The following is a 13896-nucleotide window of genomic DNA, read 5'->3' as shown; positions in this document are numbered from 1 at the left end:
TTGAGGGGAGATCGTAAAATCAAGTGACCTTTGCAGCATTAAGCATGGTGTGCAACTAATTAAGAACCACGGACTCATTAAACGTCTTTCGCTCAGAATCCGGGATCTTCGTGTACATCCTGTCTTATATGTGTTTCCATTTCCTCCTCATGGACAACAGGATTTCCAGAGAATTATTCGCCGCTCCTCATTAAAAAGAGGGGAAGGGAGTTAAAAGAGCAGATTAATACGCATCTCTCGTCAGTCTGTGGTGCAATCATCTCTCTAGTAGCTAAATCTAAGATGTGGGAAGGGCTTAAAAGAGAACTGAAGCATAGGTATATTTTTCCCATCATGCCTCACTCCCAGGAAAAGCACAGGTGGTACCATTTCTTTCTCATTTACAACTACTTTACAACGCTATGTACCAATTTGCCTATTCCATTGGTAGCCTTCTGTCAAGGCCAGCAAGGGGGGTGGGGGGAAATGGGCTGAAACGTTCAGATGCAAAGCGGAAACTTTTCGACATTTTCAGAAACGTCCACTTGTTTGCATGGAGCCAGCGGAAGATGATAAAAGATGTTGCATCGACTAAGGAAAGGAAGATGACTTTCCGATGGCACGTGTGCCGCGTGTTTATGATTGTGATTCAAAAGTGTTAAAGGTGTTTATATATTTTTTCATATGCTTACCACATTAACTTTTATTATGTGTGGCATCAAAGTGATTAGAGCAATTATATTTAACAGAATTAATTATGAAACATCCTATCATTCCAGGATACATAATGCATTAGAGATAAGAAGGAAACATCTACACTCTGCTAACTAATGTTCAAAACAATTTTTCAAAGCGTCAGGGCACAACTAAAGTCAAGATGAGAACAAGAAGGAGCCATGAGAGTTACTAAAAATGGAGATTTAAAAAAAAAAAAAAGATGCCCATTTTTGCACAGCGGATGTTCTGCTTAATGCTGCTCTAAGAAGGGGACAAAGGTATTAAAACGTTTGCAGATTATTTGTAACTGTGCCCTAAAAACAATACAGTAAAAGGTTTTTTTAAAAAAGCTAACCAACCTTCTTATCAAAATGTGCTTGTACATACAGACACAAGAGTATATGGGTGAAAGAGTCACAACTCTTTGTGTATGCAAAATAAATTCACTCAAAGCTTCATTAATATTAATTTAAATTCAGATCCCATTTACATTAAATTGTTCATTTAAAAAAATGGCCTGTCTTACGCAACCTGTATTCTACAAAGAACACAAGAGAGGCTGGACCCAGTGTAATGATGAAAATGAAATACTGAACATTAATGAATCCCAGTCATCTTAAAATGTAGGATAATATCTTTTTTTCTCTTAGCAAAACATATTATGCCGGACCAGAGTTCGGGCAGAGCTTTCAACATGACTTCCCATTTCTCCAATACAGGTTATGCTGCTGCCCTTTTGACCTCTCAGTCTGAGCACTAGTCTTGTTAAGAAGATGCTGTAATTTCAAGCCTGGGAAGACATACACAAATAAGTGGATTTTTTAAAAGTAAAAAATGATAACATCATTCCAAGAAGTCTCAAGTTCTGCTAGATTTTTACTGGCTGGAAGTTGGACTGGGAAATGGATATGACAGACTCTACCAAGAAACTAAACATCTAAAATACATTGTTCTAAATGAAAAGAACAGTGATCAGTTAGGAAGAGACCTGATAATATGGAAGACTAAATTATTCTTTAAGTCCATGATTTGTAATGAAACTTATGGGGTGCTAGAAAGCTGGAAAATACTCAGAAATCTCTTGATTATTTTTTTTCCCTTACATGTTAATCTTAGTGGCTGAGGGAGTTTCCCATTTCTACTGAACTTAAAAAGGAAGGAAGGAAGGAAGGAAGGAAGGAAGGAAGGAAGGAAGGAAGGAAGGAAGGAAGGAAGGAAGGAAGGAAGGAAGGAAGGAAGGAAGGAAGGAAGGAAGGAAGGAAGGACCCTTAACTCTGAATTTTTATTTTTGAGATAAATCATCATAATGTCTTCTCCACATTTCATCCAAATTATAATTCATAGGTTTATAAATGCAAAGCACTCAAACCATGGAGAATACTTCCCCACTGCTTTTCCTTTCATCTTTGCTTTTAAATCTTTTTTAAATCTTTTAAAACAAGAATAGCCTAATCAAACGATGCTTACCCTCCCTCCCGTTATATGTTACTGAAATACAACACATTCACTGTTTAGCCAGATTTAGGAAATTAATTTAATGAGTCTGCAAACGCTGGAAACTAGAATTAATCTGTCTGGATTTTAAAAAAGAAAGAAGGGCTTAGAGACATTTAAATGCATGTATCAGGACACTTTATCAAGCTAACATAAAATAGTCATAGAATAAGATAAGATGACAATTTTATGCATGTGTCAAAGAATTTAAAAATGAATGCCTGTCTATTCCCTCTAATTACAACTGCATATTATCTGTCTAGATGAACCAGTCTATATCACTATTATTAAATGCAATATATTGCATTCACCTTCGGATTCTTTTTTTAAAAAAATCTTTCAACAGATAAACCATAATTTGGGAGTGTCACTGAATGAAGAAAAGGATTCCAAGAGTTTAATATCCGAAGTGGCTGTTTTTATACCTAATACCTAATAATTTTGCAAATCATGTTAAGATTATGCAATTTTTTTATAGCCACGGTCTCTAGCCATATAAGCTTAATTCATAATAGTGTTGCACTGAGAGATGGTAGCTAATTTTTGCCTAATAATAAGAATTTGGGAGATCCATCTGAACTGTAAATAAAATCTGCAGACAGATTGCCTCCTAAATGGTCAGAACATAAAGCTACGAGAGGGATACCCACAGCTTGGAATAAACAGGACAGGGTCTCTGTCTCTGTCCAAGGTGCAAATAATTTCCTTTTTATTCTCCCTTTTACGAACCCATTTGCAAATGCAACTGTACAGTTTGTGCCCTCCCCAATTCTCTTTGCTCTGAAGAGGATGCTGAGCCCACAAACAGCGTCTTCCTTTTCATACGTTCTCCCTGATCACAGAAACAGCCTTGACAAACAGAGAAAGCTGAAGATAATCTTCCTACCTCGCACACACATACATAGCAATAGACTGCGTTTCCCATAACCCTGCAGCAGTCACAATTCATTCTAATCACTTTCCAAAACAATCTTTAGTATAGAAAAAAGGGGGCAAAACGCAGACTCGTGAGCCAATGTAAGAAATAACTGCTGATACATCAGTTATTGACTATTTCACTCCAGCTCATCACAGAGCTCAAGGCAAAACGGAGAAGAAAATGACAACATCAACTGCACACAATAAGCTATTGGCCCAAGAGAACACTGAAGAGCTAATTGACAGCTGTCAAGCTAATAGGAGTAGTGGCAGCTGATTCCAGAAAATTCTCTTCTCCAACCAGCTATTCAGTGGAATTAGGATTGCTTTGGGGAGGGGGGAGCCATCCCGTTCCCATTACCACCCTTTCTTTTCTTTTTCTTTTAATTGTTCCTCATACTTTGCAACAGGGACAGGGGGGAGCGGAATAAGCAAAGGGCAACCGTAACTAATCATTTTGTCAGTTTGTTGCTGGGAAGGATCTGTGCTCCGCAGGAGGAAGGAAGGAAGGAAGGAAGGAAGGAAGGAAGGAAGGAAGGAAGGAAGGAAGGAAGGAAGGAAGGAAGGAAGGAAGGAAGGAAGGAAGGAAGGAGGGGCAGGCTGAGAAGCAAAGGATCCAAAAGTAAGAGTTGTAAATGCCTTGCAAATTGTTGTATTGTTTCTTCTGTACTGCTGGTCAAAATCGCAGGCACAAAGCTACTTGTAAAATACAAGCTCAGGTGAATTCAATTCCCTGAACTGACGGAACTGAGTGGGAAAATAAGGTCTGTTACATTCTCTCAACCTTCCACATTCCCACTTTGTGACTCTGAGAAGTTGCCAAGTGCACCGTGTTGTAAGATCACCAAAGCAGTTCTAGACTTTCCTTCCACAGAAGAAGGAAATAGAGGAGGGGAAAAAACACCATCCGTTTCTCTACCTTCTGTAGCTGGAGTTTAAAAGTCACTTTAACAGTTTTACTAAACACACACACCCAACACCACACACCCAATTCTGGGGAAAAGACATCTCGGTCCATCTTACAGTGCAACCCACACAGACTGTTGGTGATAAAAGTGTTCGTGGTTCGGAATCCCACCGAAGGGTTTTGCCAAGCATCAAACGTGACCCCGTTTTCCAGGCCTCAGGTGGGATGTCTCAGTTTAGGGTGACCAGATTCATACCTCAACTCCTTTCATCTCAGCACCTTTCCCCCAAAATCCCCAGAAGAGGGTCAAAGTGAGGGTGCCCCTTAACAGTGCAAAACCAGGCCTCTTTTCCAATTGTGTCTTGGGAGCAGAAAGTGCAGTTATTCTCTTTCCCACCAAATGTAAGAATTACAGTCATATCTTCCCCCCTCCCCACCATCTGAAAAGACAGTGATTTATATTTTAAGAATGTAAAGACATGAACAGGTGTCATTTCAAGCAGATCGTCCTGGTTGTCATCAATTCATATAAAACCCTCTGCTCTCTTAAGCAGAAGCTTGCTATTCTGCAGCTCCTTCTCAACATGCACCATCTTTTAAGCCAAGTGCCCAAATCTGCTGTGCACTCTGGAAATCCTTCTCAGCTCCTCCTTATCTACCATTCTGTCTGTGCCACTTAACCTAAGACCTAAAGTCAACAAACCGACAATGTCCTTTTCACTGATTCTTGAGTCTTCGGGACAGATTCAGTCTTCTCCCTTGTGGTGTGAACACTCTGAGCTAGACATGAAGAATTTGCACACCTGTCTGTTATGCGCGCAGCAAGCTCTCAGTGCGGCTAGGAGTGCTTTGTTGTTGTTATTCTACTCCAGACCATTATGAGGGCCCTAATTCCTATGACATGATTATCCAGGTACCAAAAACCATTTGTCACCTGCAGCAGAAAATTGAGTTAATGCACAACTAAAGGCAACCAGGACTGTGTAATATCAACTTGATTACATCAAACTAGCTCCAAACCTAATTCCGCTGGATGACACTGCGTGGAGCTTGTCATCTCCAATCATTAAAGCTGTCAGGAATCCATCAGGTTTACAGCTAATTAGGTGAACACTAATGAAGCTAGCAAAACAACTTTCCTTTTTTTTTTTTTTTATGGTTGAGCGGACCTTTCAGTTTGGAGGAGGAGGAGAGAGAGAGAGAGAGAGAATGGGGTAGGTAGGTAGGTAGGTAGGTAGGTAGGTAGATAGGTAGATAGACAGACAGACAGACAGACATAGATTTCCAAGAATATTTTTCAAGCTTGCTGGAAGACTGAATTTCCTGAATGGTGAATCAGTGTGTACGTTTGTGTGTGCTTGTGTGCTTTCTCTCCAACACATGTAATCCCCCCCCCCACCATTTGCTCTATCAGTACAAAGCAGTAAATTTGTCATCACTCCAAGTACACCACAAAAGCAACCATGAATCTTATAACTTGCAGCTGTGAAATCAGATATAGGTATGTGTGTGTGTGTGTGTGTGTGTCTGTGTGTCTGTGTGTCTGTGTACACACACACACACACACACACAAACGTAGTTTCTAGTATATTAACATTAGAAAAAAACCCATTAACTTCATGCTCATTTCCCCATGGCAGCCGTACTTTCCCTACACTAAATAAGCAGATCTTCCATGCCCTGTCCCGATCACCCCATCCATCCATTAACCAAAGGCATTTTGATCAAGGAAAGGCAAACGGAATGTAAGAGAAAGAACGAAAGCGTTCACTCTGCCAACATCAGATTGACCATTAAGCTATTGATAAATGTGCCTGTCAGGAGAGAGACAATTAAATCAAATATGAAACAAAGTCATTTTGACGGGACATTTTGATAGAGCAAGTCTATTCTTCCATTTCCTATTAGTCCTATAATCTTATTTTTTTAACTAATGAATTTTTTTAACTAACCTGCTATGTTTTATTTATAGGTACATAGAGAAAGAGCCGCACTCTTTTATGACACCTTAACAAAAATTTTTTTTAAAAAAGGCTCCAGGCTAAATTTGATAATTGTCTTAAAGTAATTTAGCATGTTTGCAAAACAGACTCCGCTACCCTTGCATTATATTTAGCCTGCCCCCCCTTCCCCTACAAAAAAGATACTCCACTGTTCTCCAGTAAGGCACAAGCAGAAGAACTGGCTCATACCCACTGAAAAGAAAAGAGAAACTAAACTGACACACGCAAACACACACATCCATCCACGCCTAAAAGTGCAACTGAATATTCAGGCCATTGCCATCCACTCCAATGTCAAAGCTTATGCTCTAGAAACTTTTCTCTCCTGTTCAGTGGGACTTTCATAGTTAGTTCAACCAGAAGAATAAGACCTACTTTCACCTTGAAATTAACCACTGCTTGCAAGCCTGCCTTTCCATTTTAATAAAATACATTTTAATAAAATTCCATTTCATAAAACGGAATTCCAAATCAGTTTGAAAGCAAAGGTCACATTCATCCAAAAAGCAGTTAATGGTGAAATTTGTGGGTGCATGCATATCTTTTCACACGCTATAAAGAAAAACTTCTAAACTTTCCAGATGCCAAATGATGCTAAACGGTGACAGAAAAAAATAAGCTTCTTCCTTTTTTGGGGAGGGGGAGGAGACCATCAACAGAAACATGCTTTGGAGAGAAATGAGTTATGATGAGGAAGTCCTGGGTCTATTAGGTATGCAAATAATTCCTTAAAAAATTAAAACTTGTCACCTACAAAAACCTGCCTAAGTTGTATTCATGCAGATCAAGATATTTCCTAGAAGATACTGTGAAATGAACCTTCCTTCAGCAAGAGCTGAGAGTCCTCACAGGCCATTCTTTTGGTAGACAACACCTTGTAAAACCCAAGGCCTACAGGGCACACTGCATGTGGCAGAGGTGAAACCTCCTAAAAGTTATACTGACACTGCTTCAAAGGTCACACATGTGACGTCATATGGAGTCACTGTTACCATGGCAAGTGATTTATTGAGGTTTATTGGGAATGAATGAAAAGCCAGTAGATGATAAGACCCTCAATCAGTCATCAAATCCAGGATGACAAACAGGCCAATGAAATTGTATCTTAGATTCCATTGCGGCCCAGCTGAGTTAAAGATGACTGCCAATAAAATGTACTTTGCTTTTGAAAAGAGGAAAAGGAAGGAAGGAAGGAAGGAAGGAAGGAAGGAAGGAAGGAAGGAAGGAAGGAAGGAAGGAAGGAAGGAAGGAAGGAAGGAAGGAAGGAAGGATTTTGCACATACAGCCTTTCCCCAAAGAAGGATCCTTGATGGGTAACTAGTGCAATGGGAAGGGGAACAAAAACAGAAAGAGAGGAAAAAACTCTGCGAAGTATAAAAGGAAATGCAAAGCCAATTATTCACCATCCTCATCCGACAATGCACAGGATTTTTTGCTCTAGTTTCCTGTAACACCTCAGTGTTGGTAATGAAAAGCAAGGGGATGAGGACAGTCCTGGGCTGCTGTTCTTCAGCCCACCTGAGCCCTTAAGAAAGAACCAGAGAGAAAGTTGAACAGAGGAATGCACACCGTCACCCCCTAAATCTCCACTGGCAGGAGAAGACAAGCAAAATAGCTGAACCATCCTTTCTTTGGAGGGGAGGGGGAAAAGGACCCTTGAAAATCCGGGACGAGGAGGAGAGAAGCAAACATGGGGGGGGGGGGGGCGGGATTATAAATCACCGGTTTACAAGTGTGTCAACGGAACGGAAGGTCTGGAGCCAAAAGGTTTCACCCCCTCCCCCTAAAAGCCAAAGTCCTGCAAAGAACTCCAAAAAAGAGGGGGTCTTTCCTAGGAACCCCGCTCCTCCTCCCTCCCCTGCTTCTTCGGCACCGGGAGTGGGGCGCAAAAAGAAAAAGCCGCCACGAAGGGTCTGGCCAGTAAGGAAGAGGAAAAGAGAGGGGGGGGGGGAGAGCGAGCCGTGCCAGGGGGAGGACCGGAGGTGCCTCTCGAGCTCCAGATTCCCTTCGCGCCGGCCGCGGCAGCCGAGAGGAGAGCCTTGGGGGGGGGGGGGAAGGGGCGCCCTCCCTCTCCCCGCCCGAAGCGCCCGAAGAGTCCGAATCTCGTACCTGCTGCGCGCCGGGGCGCCTGCTGTTTCCTCCTGGGCATCTTGCCTGGCCGCGTCCGCCGGCAGCGCCTGGAGGAGACGGGGGGGCTGGCGACGTCTCCGGGCTGGCAGGGGCAAGGCGGCGGGCTTCAGGGCGCCCCCCCGCTGGAGCCACTCCAGGCTGGGCTGCGAGGCTGCTGCTGCTGCTGCTGCTGCTGCTGCGGCTGTTGCTGCTGCTGCGGCGGCGGCTGCTGCTGCTGGTTTTTTGTTGTTGTTGCTGCTGCTGCTGCTGCTGCTGCTGCCGCCGCGCCGCCGCCGCCGCCGCCGCCGCCGCTGGGCATGCACGCTGGGGTGGAAGAGGAGGAGACGGAGGCGGAGGCAAGCCGCGAAAGCAGGGCGCAGGGACTGCCCCGATCGCGGCGGCGGCGGCGGCGGCGGGGCTGCTGGGGCTGCTGCGAGTCGCGGCGGCAGGGCGGCTGAGTTTGACAGATCGCCCCGCGGCCAGGAGGAGGCGGAGGAGCCCCCCGACGAGCGGGAGGGATGGGGCCAGCCCCTCGGAGCCCCCGCTCCTCCCCAGCCGAGGCGGCGGCGGCGGCGGCGCCTCCTCCTGCACTCCGGAGCCCTCACGGCATCAGCCCCGCGCTTTCCCCCGGGCGCGCTTCTCTCTCGCCCCCTCTTCGCGGCTCTTTGCTCCCGGCGGCTCAAAGCCGGAGGCGTCGTTGCTGCGGCGGCGGAGGCTCCTCTTCCGGCGGCGGCGGCGGCGGCGGCGGCGGGTCTCCTTCGGCGCTGGAGGAGCGGCTGCGGCGGCTCCGGCAACAGGCAGAGCTTGAAGGGAAAAAGAGAGCAGCGCGGCGTGACTCCCAACTAGTCGCCCGGGCAGGAAGCGCGAGACCGGGGCGCCCGCCGCCACCGCCGCGCCTTCACTCTTTGCACCTCGCCCGGCAGCCGCCCGGGAGCGCACCGGGGGCAAAGGGAAGGGGGGGCGGGCCAGGCGGCGGAGGGGCATCCGGATCCCCCTCCCCAAGTTCAGAGCCGGGAGAAGGAGGAGGGGCAAGGAAGGAAGGGAGGCGGGGCTTTTCTCTCCCTCCAGAAACTCCCCGCTCAAGTCAAGCGCCATTCTGGACGCCTCCTTCCCCCTCCTCCCCGGGCCCGCCAGCCAAGGAAGTTTTCATGCCCCCCCTCCAGCAAGGGAGGGAGAGGCTCCCCCGGAGCCCAGGGCGGGGGCTCTGCCCTTCCGCAGCATCTGAACGATGGGTTTGCTCGCCGTTCAGTTCCCCACCCCCAGGAAGCGGGTTCCCTCTCCCGGGGGCTCGCTTAGGGACCCACTGAATGACCGAGGAGGACAAGCGCCCCCGCCCCTTTTCCCAGGTGAGACCCAAACTTTGCAGCTCCGCACACCCACGTTGCAATTGCGGAACCCGGGAGGGAGGCGGCGGGGAGGGAAGCACACTAGTAACCCCTCCTCCACCTAAACTCAGTTTGGGACAGAAGAGCAGAAACTCACCTCCAGGGTTTTTCTAACCCACCCAGCCCCTTCCCGGGAAAATGATCCCGTCAGCCCGATCTCACTTGGGGATGAGCCGTCCAAGAAATTAAAATAAAGGACCGTTTTCCCTTTGCCGAAAGCCCAGCTCCCTGGCACTCTCTTGCAAGGGGGGGGGGGCGGTGTCTCCGGGAAAGCGCCCTCCATCCTCGGCCTTGGGCCATCCTGGGATGCTCGGGGCGCCCCTTTCCCATTCATTGGGGGGGACTTGGCGGGCTGCCCCCAAAATATGTCGAGGAGGGAGGGGTGCTCCCTTCTTCAACAAGGAAAGAGACCTCCCTCCCTCCTTCCCCAAATATTTAAGACACACTTTCAAGGCATGGCTTTTCTCAGCCAAACCCTGCCAGGGACTTCCACCAATTCGGCCCTTGGCAGCCGATCTGTCAAAGCCAAACGGGAGCCGGGAAAGAGATCATCGGCTTGCCAGCCCCACGGGGTGGGGGGTGGGGGAATTGCTGCATTCAGCCAAAAACTCCCCCCCCCCGCCCCTTCCAGAACTTTTCTCTTTTCTATAAAACGAAGCCTTTCGAAGTCGTTGCGCATCGGGGGGGTAGGAGGGGCGGCAGTCCCGCGGACTCCAACTTGGGAGTAAGTTCCAGTCCGCAAGATGTGGGGGTCGCGCCCGCCCCTATCCCTTGCCCTAGATCTCTTCCTCACTGAAAGCTCTGAGAACTTGGGACTCGGAAGTCCTGCACTAACTTGGAGGTGGGGAGGGGGCTCTTCCTTTTTAAGTGACAACGTAAATTCCTCCACTCGTTCCCAAAGAAATCTTCCGCATTGGGTGAGGGCGGCGGGGGACATCACGTTTCGTTGAGGGAGGGGCCTCCGGACATCAACCCCCGAGAGCTACTCCTAATGACACTTTAGGTGCACAAAACGCCCGAGCCGCTCTCTCGAAGACCCAGAGCCTTCAAGCATTTAGCAGGGGAGGGGGGGGGGAAATCACACCCAGTTTTCTTCCATCTCTCTCTCTCTCTCTCTGTTCGCCCCCCCCCCCCCGGCACGACTTACCAGCGCGTGCCCTGGAGGTGGTGGGAGATTTTCAACGTACAGCCAAGATTTCCGGCTCCGAGTCGGATTTTGCAGCAGAGAAACGCCGCTTCGGGAACGCGTCTCCACCTCCTTAGTTTCACGTTTCCGTGCCCATCTTTGCCCCCAGGAATCTTTAAAACAGCGGGGAGAAGGGAAGAGGAGGGGGGGGGAAGCGAAACCAAATCAAGAGAAGACAAGATTGGCTAAATGTAGTCCATGGCCAAAGAAGAACGCGCGCTAGTTTGTCTTTCCTCCTCTTTCAGCCAGTCGCAGGCAACATACTTTTTTTTTTTTTTAAAAAAAACAACCCCCAAAATCAAGAAGTAGCAGCCGGTCGCTCCCCCTCCCTCTCCTCTTTCTAGTCCAAGTTCATTGGCGGCGAAGAGATCTAAAGGGAGAAAAAAACAGGGACGGGGAAAAAAAACCCTCCTCGCTTTGCCAACGAGCGCTTGGCGAATCGATGCGCTGCGCGTTTGATTGGGTCTCCCTGGCTTGCAAAATAAGGTACGGCAAAACGGGGGGAGACAACGCGGGGGGGGGGGCTAGAAGGAGAAGAGGCTGGTCTCTTAACTGTGTCTCAAGTGCTTTATGAACATGGATCAGAAGGTAGAGCCAAGCACCCACTCGAGTGCCAATTGCACCCCACCCCGCGCTCTCCCCCGCCCCTGCCTCCCCTCCTCTCCCCCCCTTTTTTTTTCTTTGTGTGGCTGAGAGATATTTAATAACAGACCAGCAAATCACGGCCCCGCGCCTTTAAGACCCAGATGCTCTTTGGCTTAAGAGAAAATGCAGGAAACGTCAATAGTAAATAATTCTTGCTTTCTCTCTCTGGTTTGTGAAGGGGCGCAAGTGTGTAAGTGGGGGAGGGGGAGAGAACGAAATGATCTCACTTTTTATTTCCCAGGTAAGATTTTTAAAGCGCGAGCGAAGGCTCCTTCTCCAGAATTTTTGGGAGTCGTCCAAAGGTGTCACTCAACGCAGATGTTTTTACCTTCCTCTAGAAAAACTGAGTTTCCGGTGGGGGGGCTGTTTTTTCCCCGGGGGCACCCGCGTGGAAGGGGGAAAACACTATCCCCCAACAGAAAAGAATAGAAAAGTTTGGTTTTCCCCCTTTCATCATCACTGTCCCCACCACCACCAAAGGGAACCGCCGTTAGCATGAAACACACCCCCCCCCCCCGTACACCGTTCTTTTGGAAGTCCTCGGGAAATTGCAGCCGAACACCTGGGGGACCAAGGGGTTTTCTCTTCATTTCAACTCTTCCTCGGTACGAGCGCCTTCTCGACGCTCGCTTCGGCGGCTGGGTTTCTCTCGCGCTTCCATCTCACTGACGCGATCCCTTTCCTCTTTCTTGATGCAGGGATCTAGTCCCCATAAGATTAAGCTGCACCACCGCCTCAAAAAAAAAAAGTTATTTCGGTGGCTGCTCGGCGAACGGGGGTTGTGCGCCGGCGGGTGCGGGTGCTTGCCCTAGGAAGAAGCCACTTTCCTACAACCAAGAAAAGTGGTCCTCCTTTTCTCTCGCTCCCACCCCACTCCCTCCGCTCTGGCTTCGCCGGCTGCTAGGTCCGCCCTAACATCTGTCCATCTATCCATTGGCGCCTCCATCAGCGTCCCCCGGAATGTGCTTTCTCGCAACGCCGGCAGGACGCGGACCGGGCACTACGCACCAATAATTCACGTCCTAAACAGCTCAACTGCGAAGGAGGTGGGGACCAGTCGCAACAATTATTTTTAAAAAGAGGGGGAACAAAGTATTTGCTACATATGAGCGTGAAGGCTAGGAGGGAAGAGCAAAGGAGGGGGAAAGAAAAGAAAGACACCCCCCCCGCCCATCAGCTTTGGAAGACTTGACCAATAATTTCAGATGGGCATTTCCTCGTCTTTTCTCCATCCTATAAAAATTAGGCGGAAGGAAGGATCAATTGTCCATAGTAAAGGAGGAAAGAAACTATTTTAAGAACTGGATGCCCTCTGGGTAATCTTCAATCTGTCTCAAAGGTGGGGCTTGCAGGGTGCCGGGCGATTGGGGAGGGGGTTGAATTTGTAACGTGGAGTATGAAGTTTAAAATAGATAAATGACACCGTGGGAACTCAGCAAGAATGGAAGCAGTGATGATTAGAGTCTTAGGCAAAAAAAGAAGAAAAATCCGCGCATTTCTCTCTTTTGAAGGCAATTTAGATGCAAAAAGGCTACGCCTATGGTTAATAGCTGTTGCGGGTTCAAAATCAGGAGTGGCATGATTTCAAGGCTCGCGAGGCAGGGAGTAATAAACGGAGAGCATTTTTTTAAGAGAGGAAAATTACCCACGGTCTCATCCTTTCATCTTCCCAAAGAACGTGCCTGTTTTTCCTAAAACTGGCATCACCCTTGGGAAACCCTCTTTTTAAAAAAGCTCCGGACATTGGCAGACTTCTAACCAGAGAACCAAGCGTATGATTCTCTGTCTCTCACGCCCTCCTCCCTCACCCACCCACCTACCCCCGTCAACAATCTGTTCATCTTCCCTTTACTGTACGGAATCCTCAGGCTGTCAGATGCCACCTTCCTCAGCATTTAGCACACAATAGCCCAGGCTGGGGCGAGAGAAGCAGAAAAGTTTGCACAAGAGGAAGGGAGCGCGAGAGAACGAAAGGGAGGTTTTCAGCGGCTTCTCTGCTACGCCGGCCCAACCTCTATCAGTCTGGTGTTGCTAAATTAAAAATGCCCACGTTTTGTAAGGCGCCGCTTGAGTAGAATTCACCTCCCCCCCCTCCCCGGCCGCAGAAGTAGGCACGTCTGCTTGGCATTGGGTATAATTTGGCACCGTTGTTACCTACCTGATAGCTTTGAAAGAGAAGAGCGATGAACCCTCGTTTCCCCCCTCCACCTCCCACCTCCTTGTAACCCTGCAGGACTTTAATTTAAGGCTGGGGACAAGGTCTCTAGAGGAAACACGTCTTAGTAGCTTCTTTATAACTCATATCCACTGCTCGGGAAATGAATCTTATAAATGACCTGGGGGGGGTGGGGAGGGGGGTGGGGAGGGGGGTGGGGAGGGGGTGGAATCGGATGGGAAGTTTGGATTATTATATGGGGAGGGTCCGAGGAGGAAGGGAACTGGAGAGTTAAGTGTTTGATCGCCCTCTGAAAATAGGACAGGGGGTTCGTTGTTGCGGGGAAGATGTCGCTGGGGGGGAGGGGGGAACCAGTCCGACTGCACTTTTTCCAAGGA

At 48.1% G+C, this 13896-nt stretch overlaps 1 protein-coding gene across 2 annotated transcripts in view; it reads right to left on the bottom strand.

Moving 5' to 3' along the window:
- Window positions 1-11175, bottom strand: part of TSHZ3 (teashirt zinc finger homeobox 3) — a 111295-nt gene extending 100120 nt beyond the window's left edge. The window contains exons 1-2 of one of the 2 annotated variants that reach the window (XM_088136079.1): window positions 10660-11175; window positions 8128-8930 (exon numbers count right to left, since the gene is read on the bottom strand). In XM_088136079.1, coding sequence (XP_087992205.1) covers window positions 8128-8167 — 40 coding nt within the window. In that variant the 5' untranslated portion in view covers window positions 8168-8930; window positions 10660-11175. Of the gene's footprint in view, window positions 1-8127; window positions 9009-10659 lie in introns of those variants that run through there. The other variant, XM_088136080.1, reaches the window with a different exon arrangement.
- Between the last annotated feature and the right edge of the window lie 2721 nt (window positions 11176-13896).

This window comes from Python bivittatus, unplaced genomic scaffold, assembly GCF_059951505.1.
Source record: "Python bivittatus isolate LINGU-HERP-01145 unplaced genomic scaffold, Pbiv_v1 ctg000190_np1212, whole genome shotgun sequence".
Taxonomy (NCBI): domain Eukaryota; kingdom Metazoa; phylum Chordata; class Lepidosauria; order Squamata; family Pythonidae; genus Python; species Python bivittatus.
The sequence above is the reverse complement of the archived record's forward strand: the minus strand, read 5'-3'. Positions and strand labels throughout refer to the sequence as shown.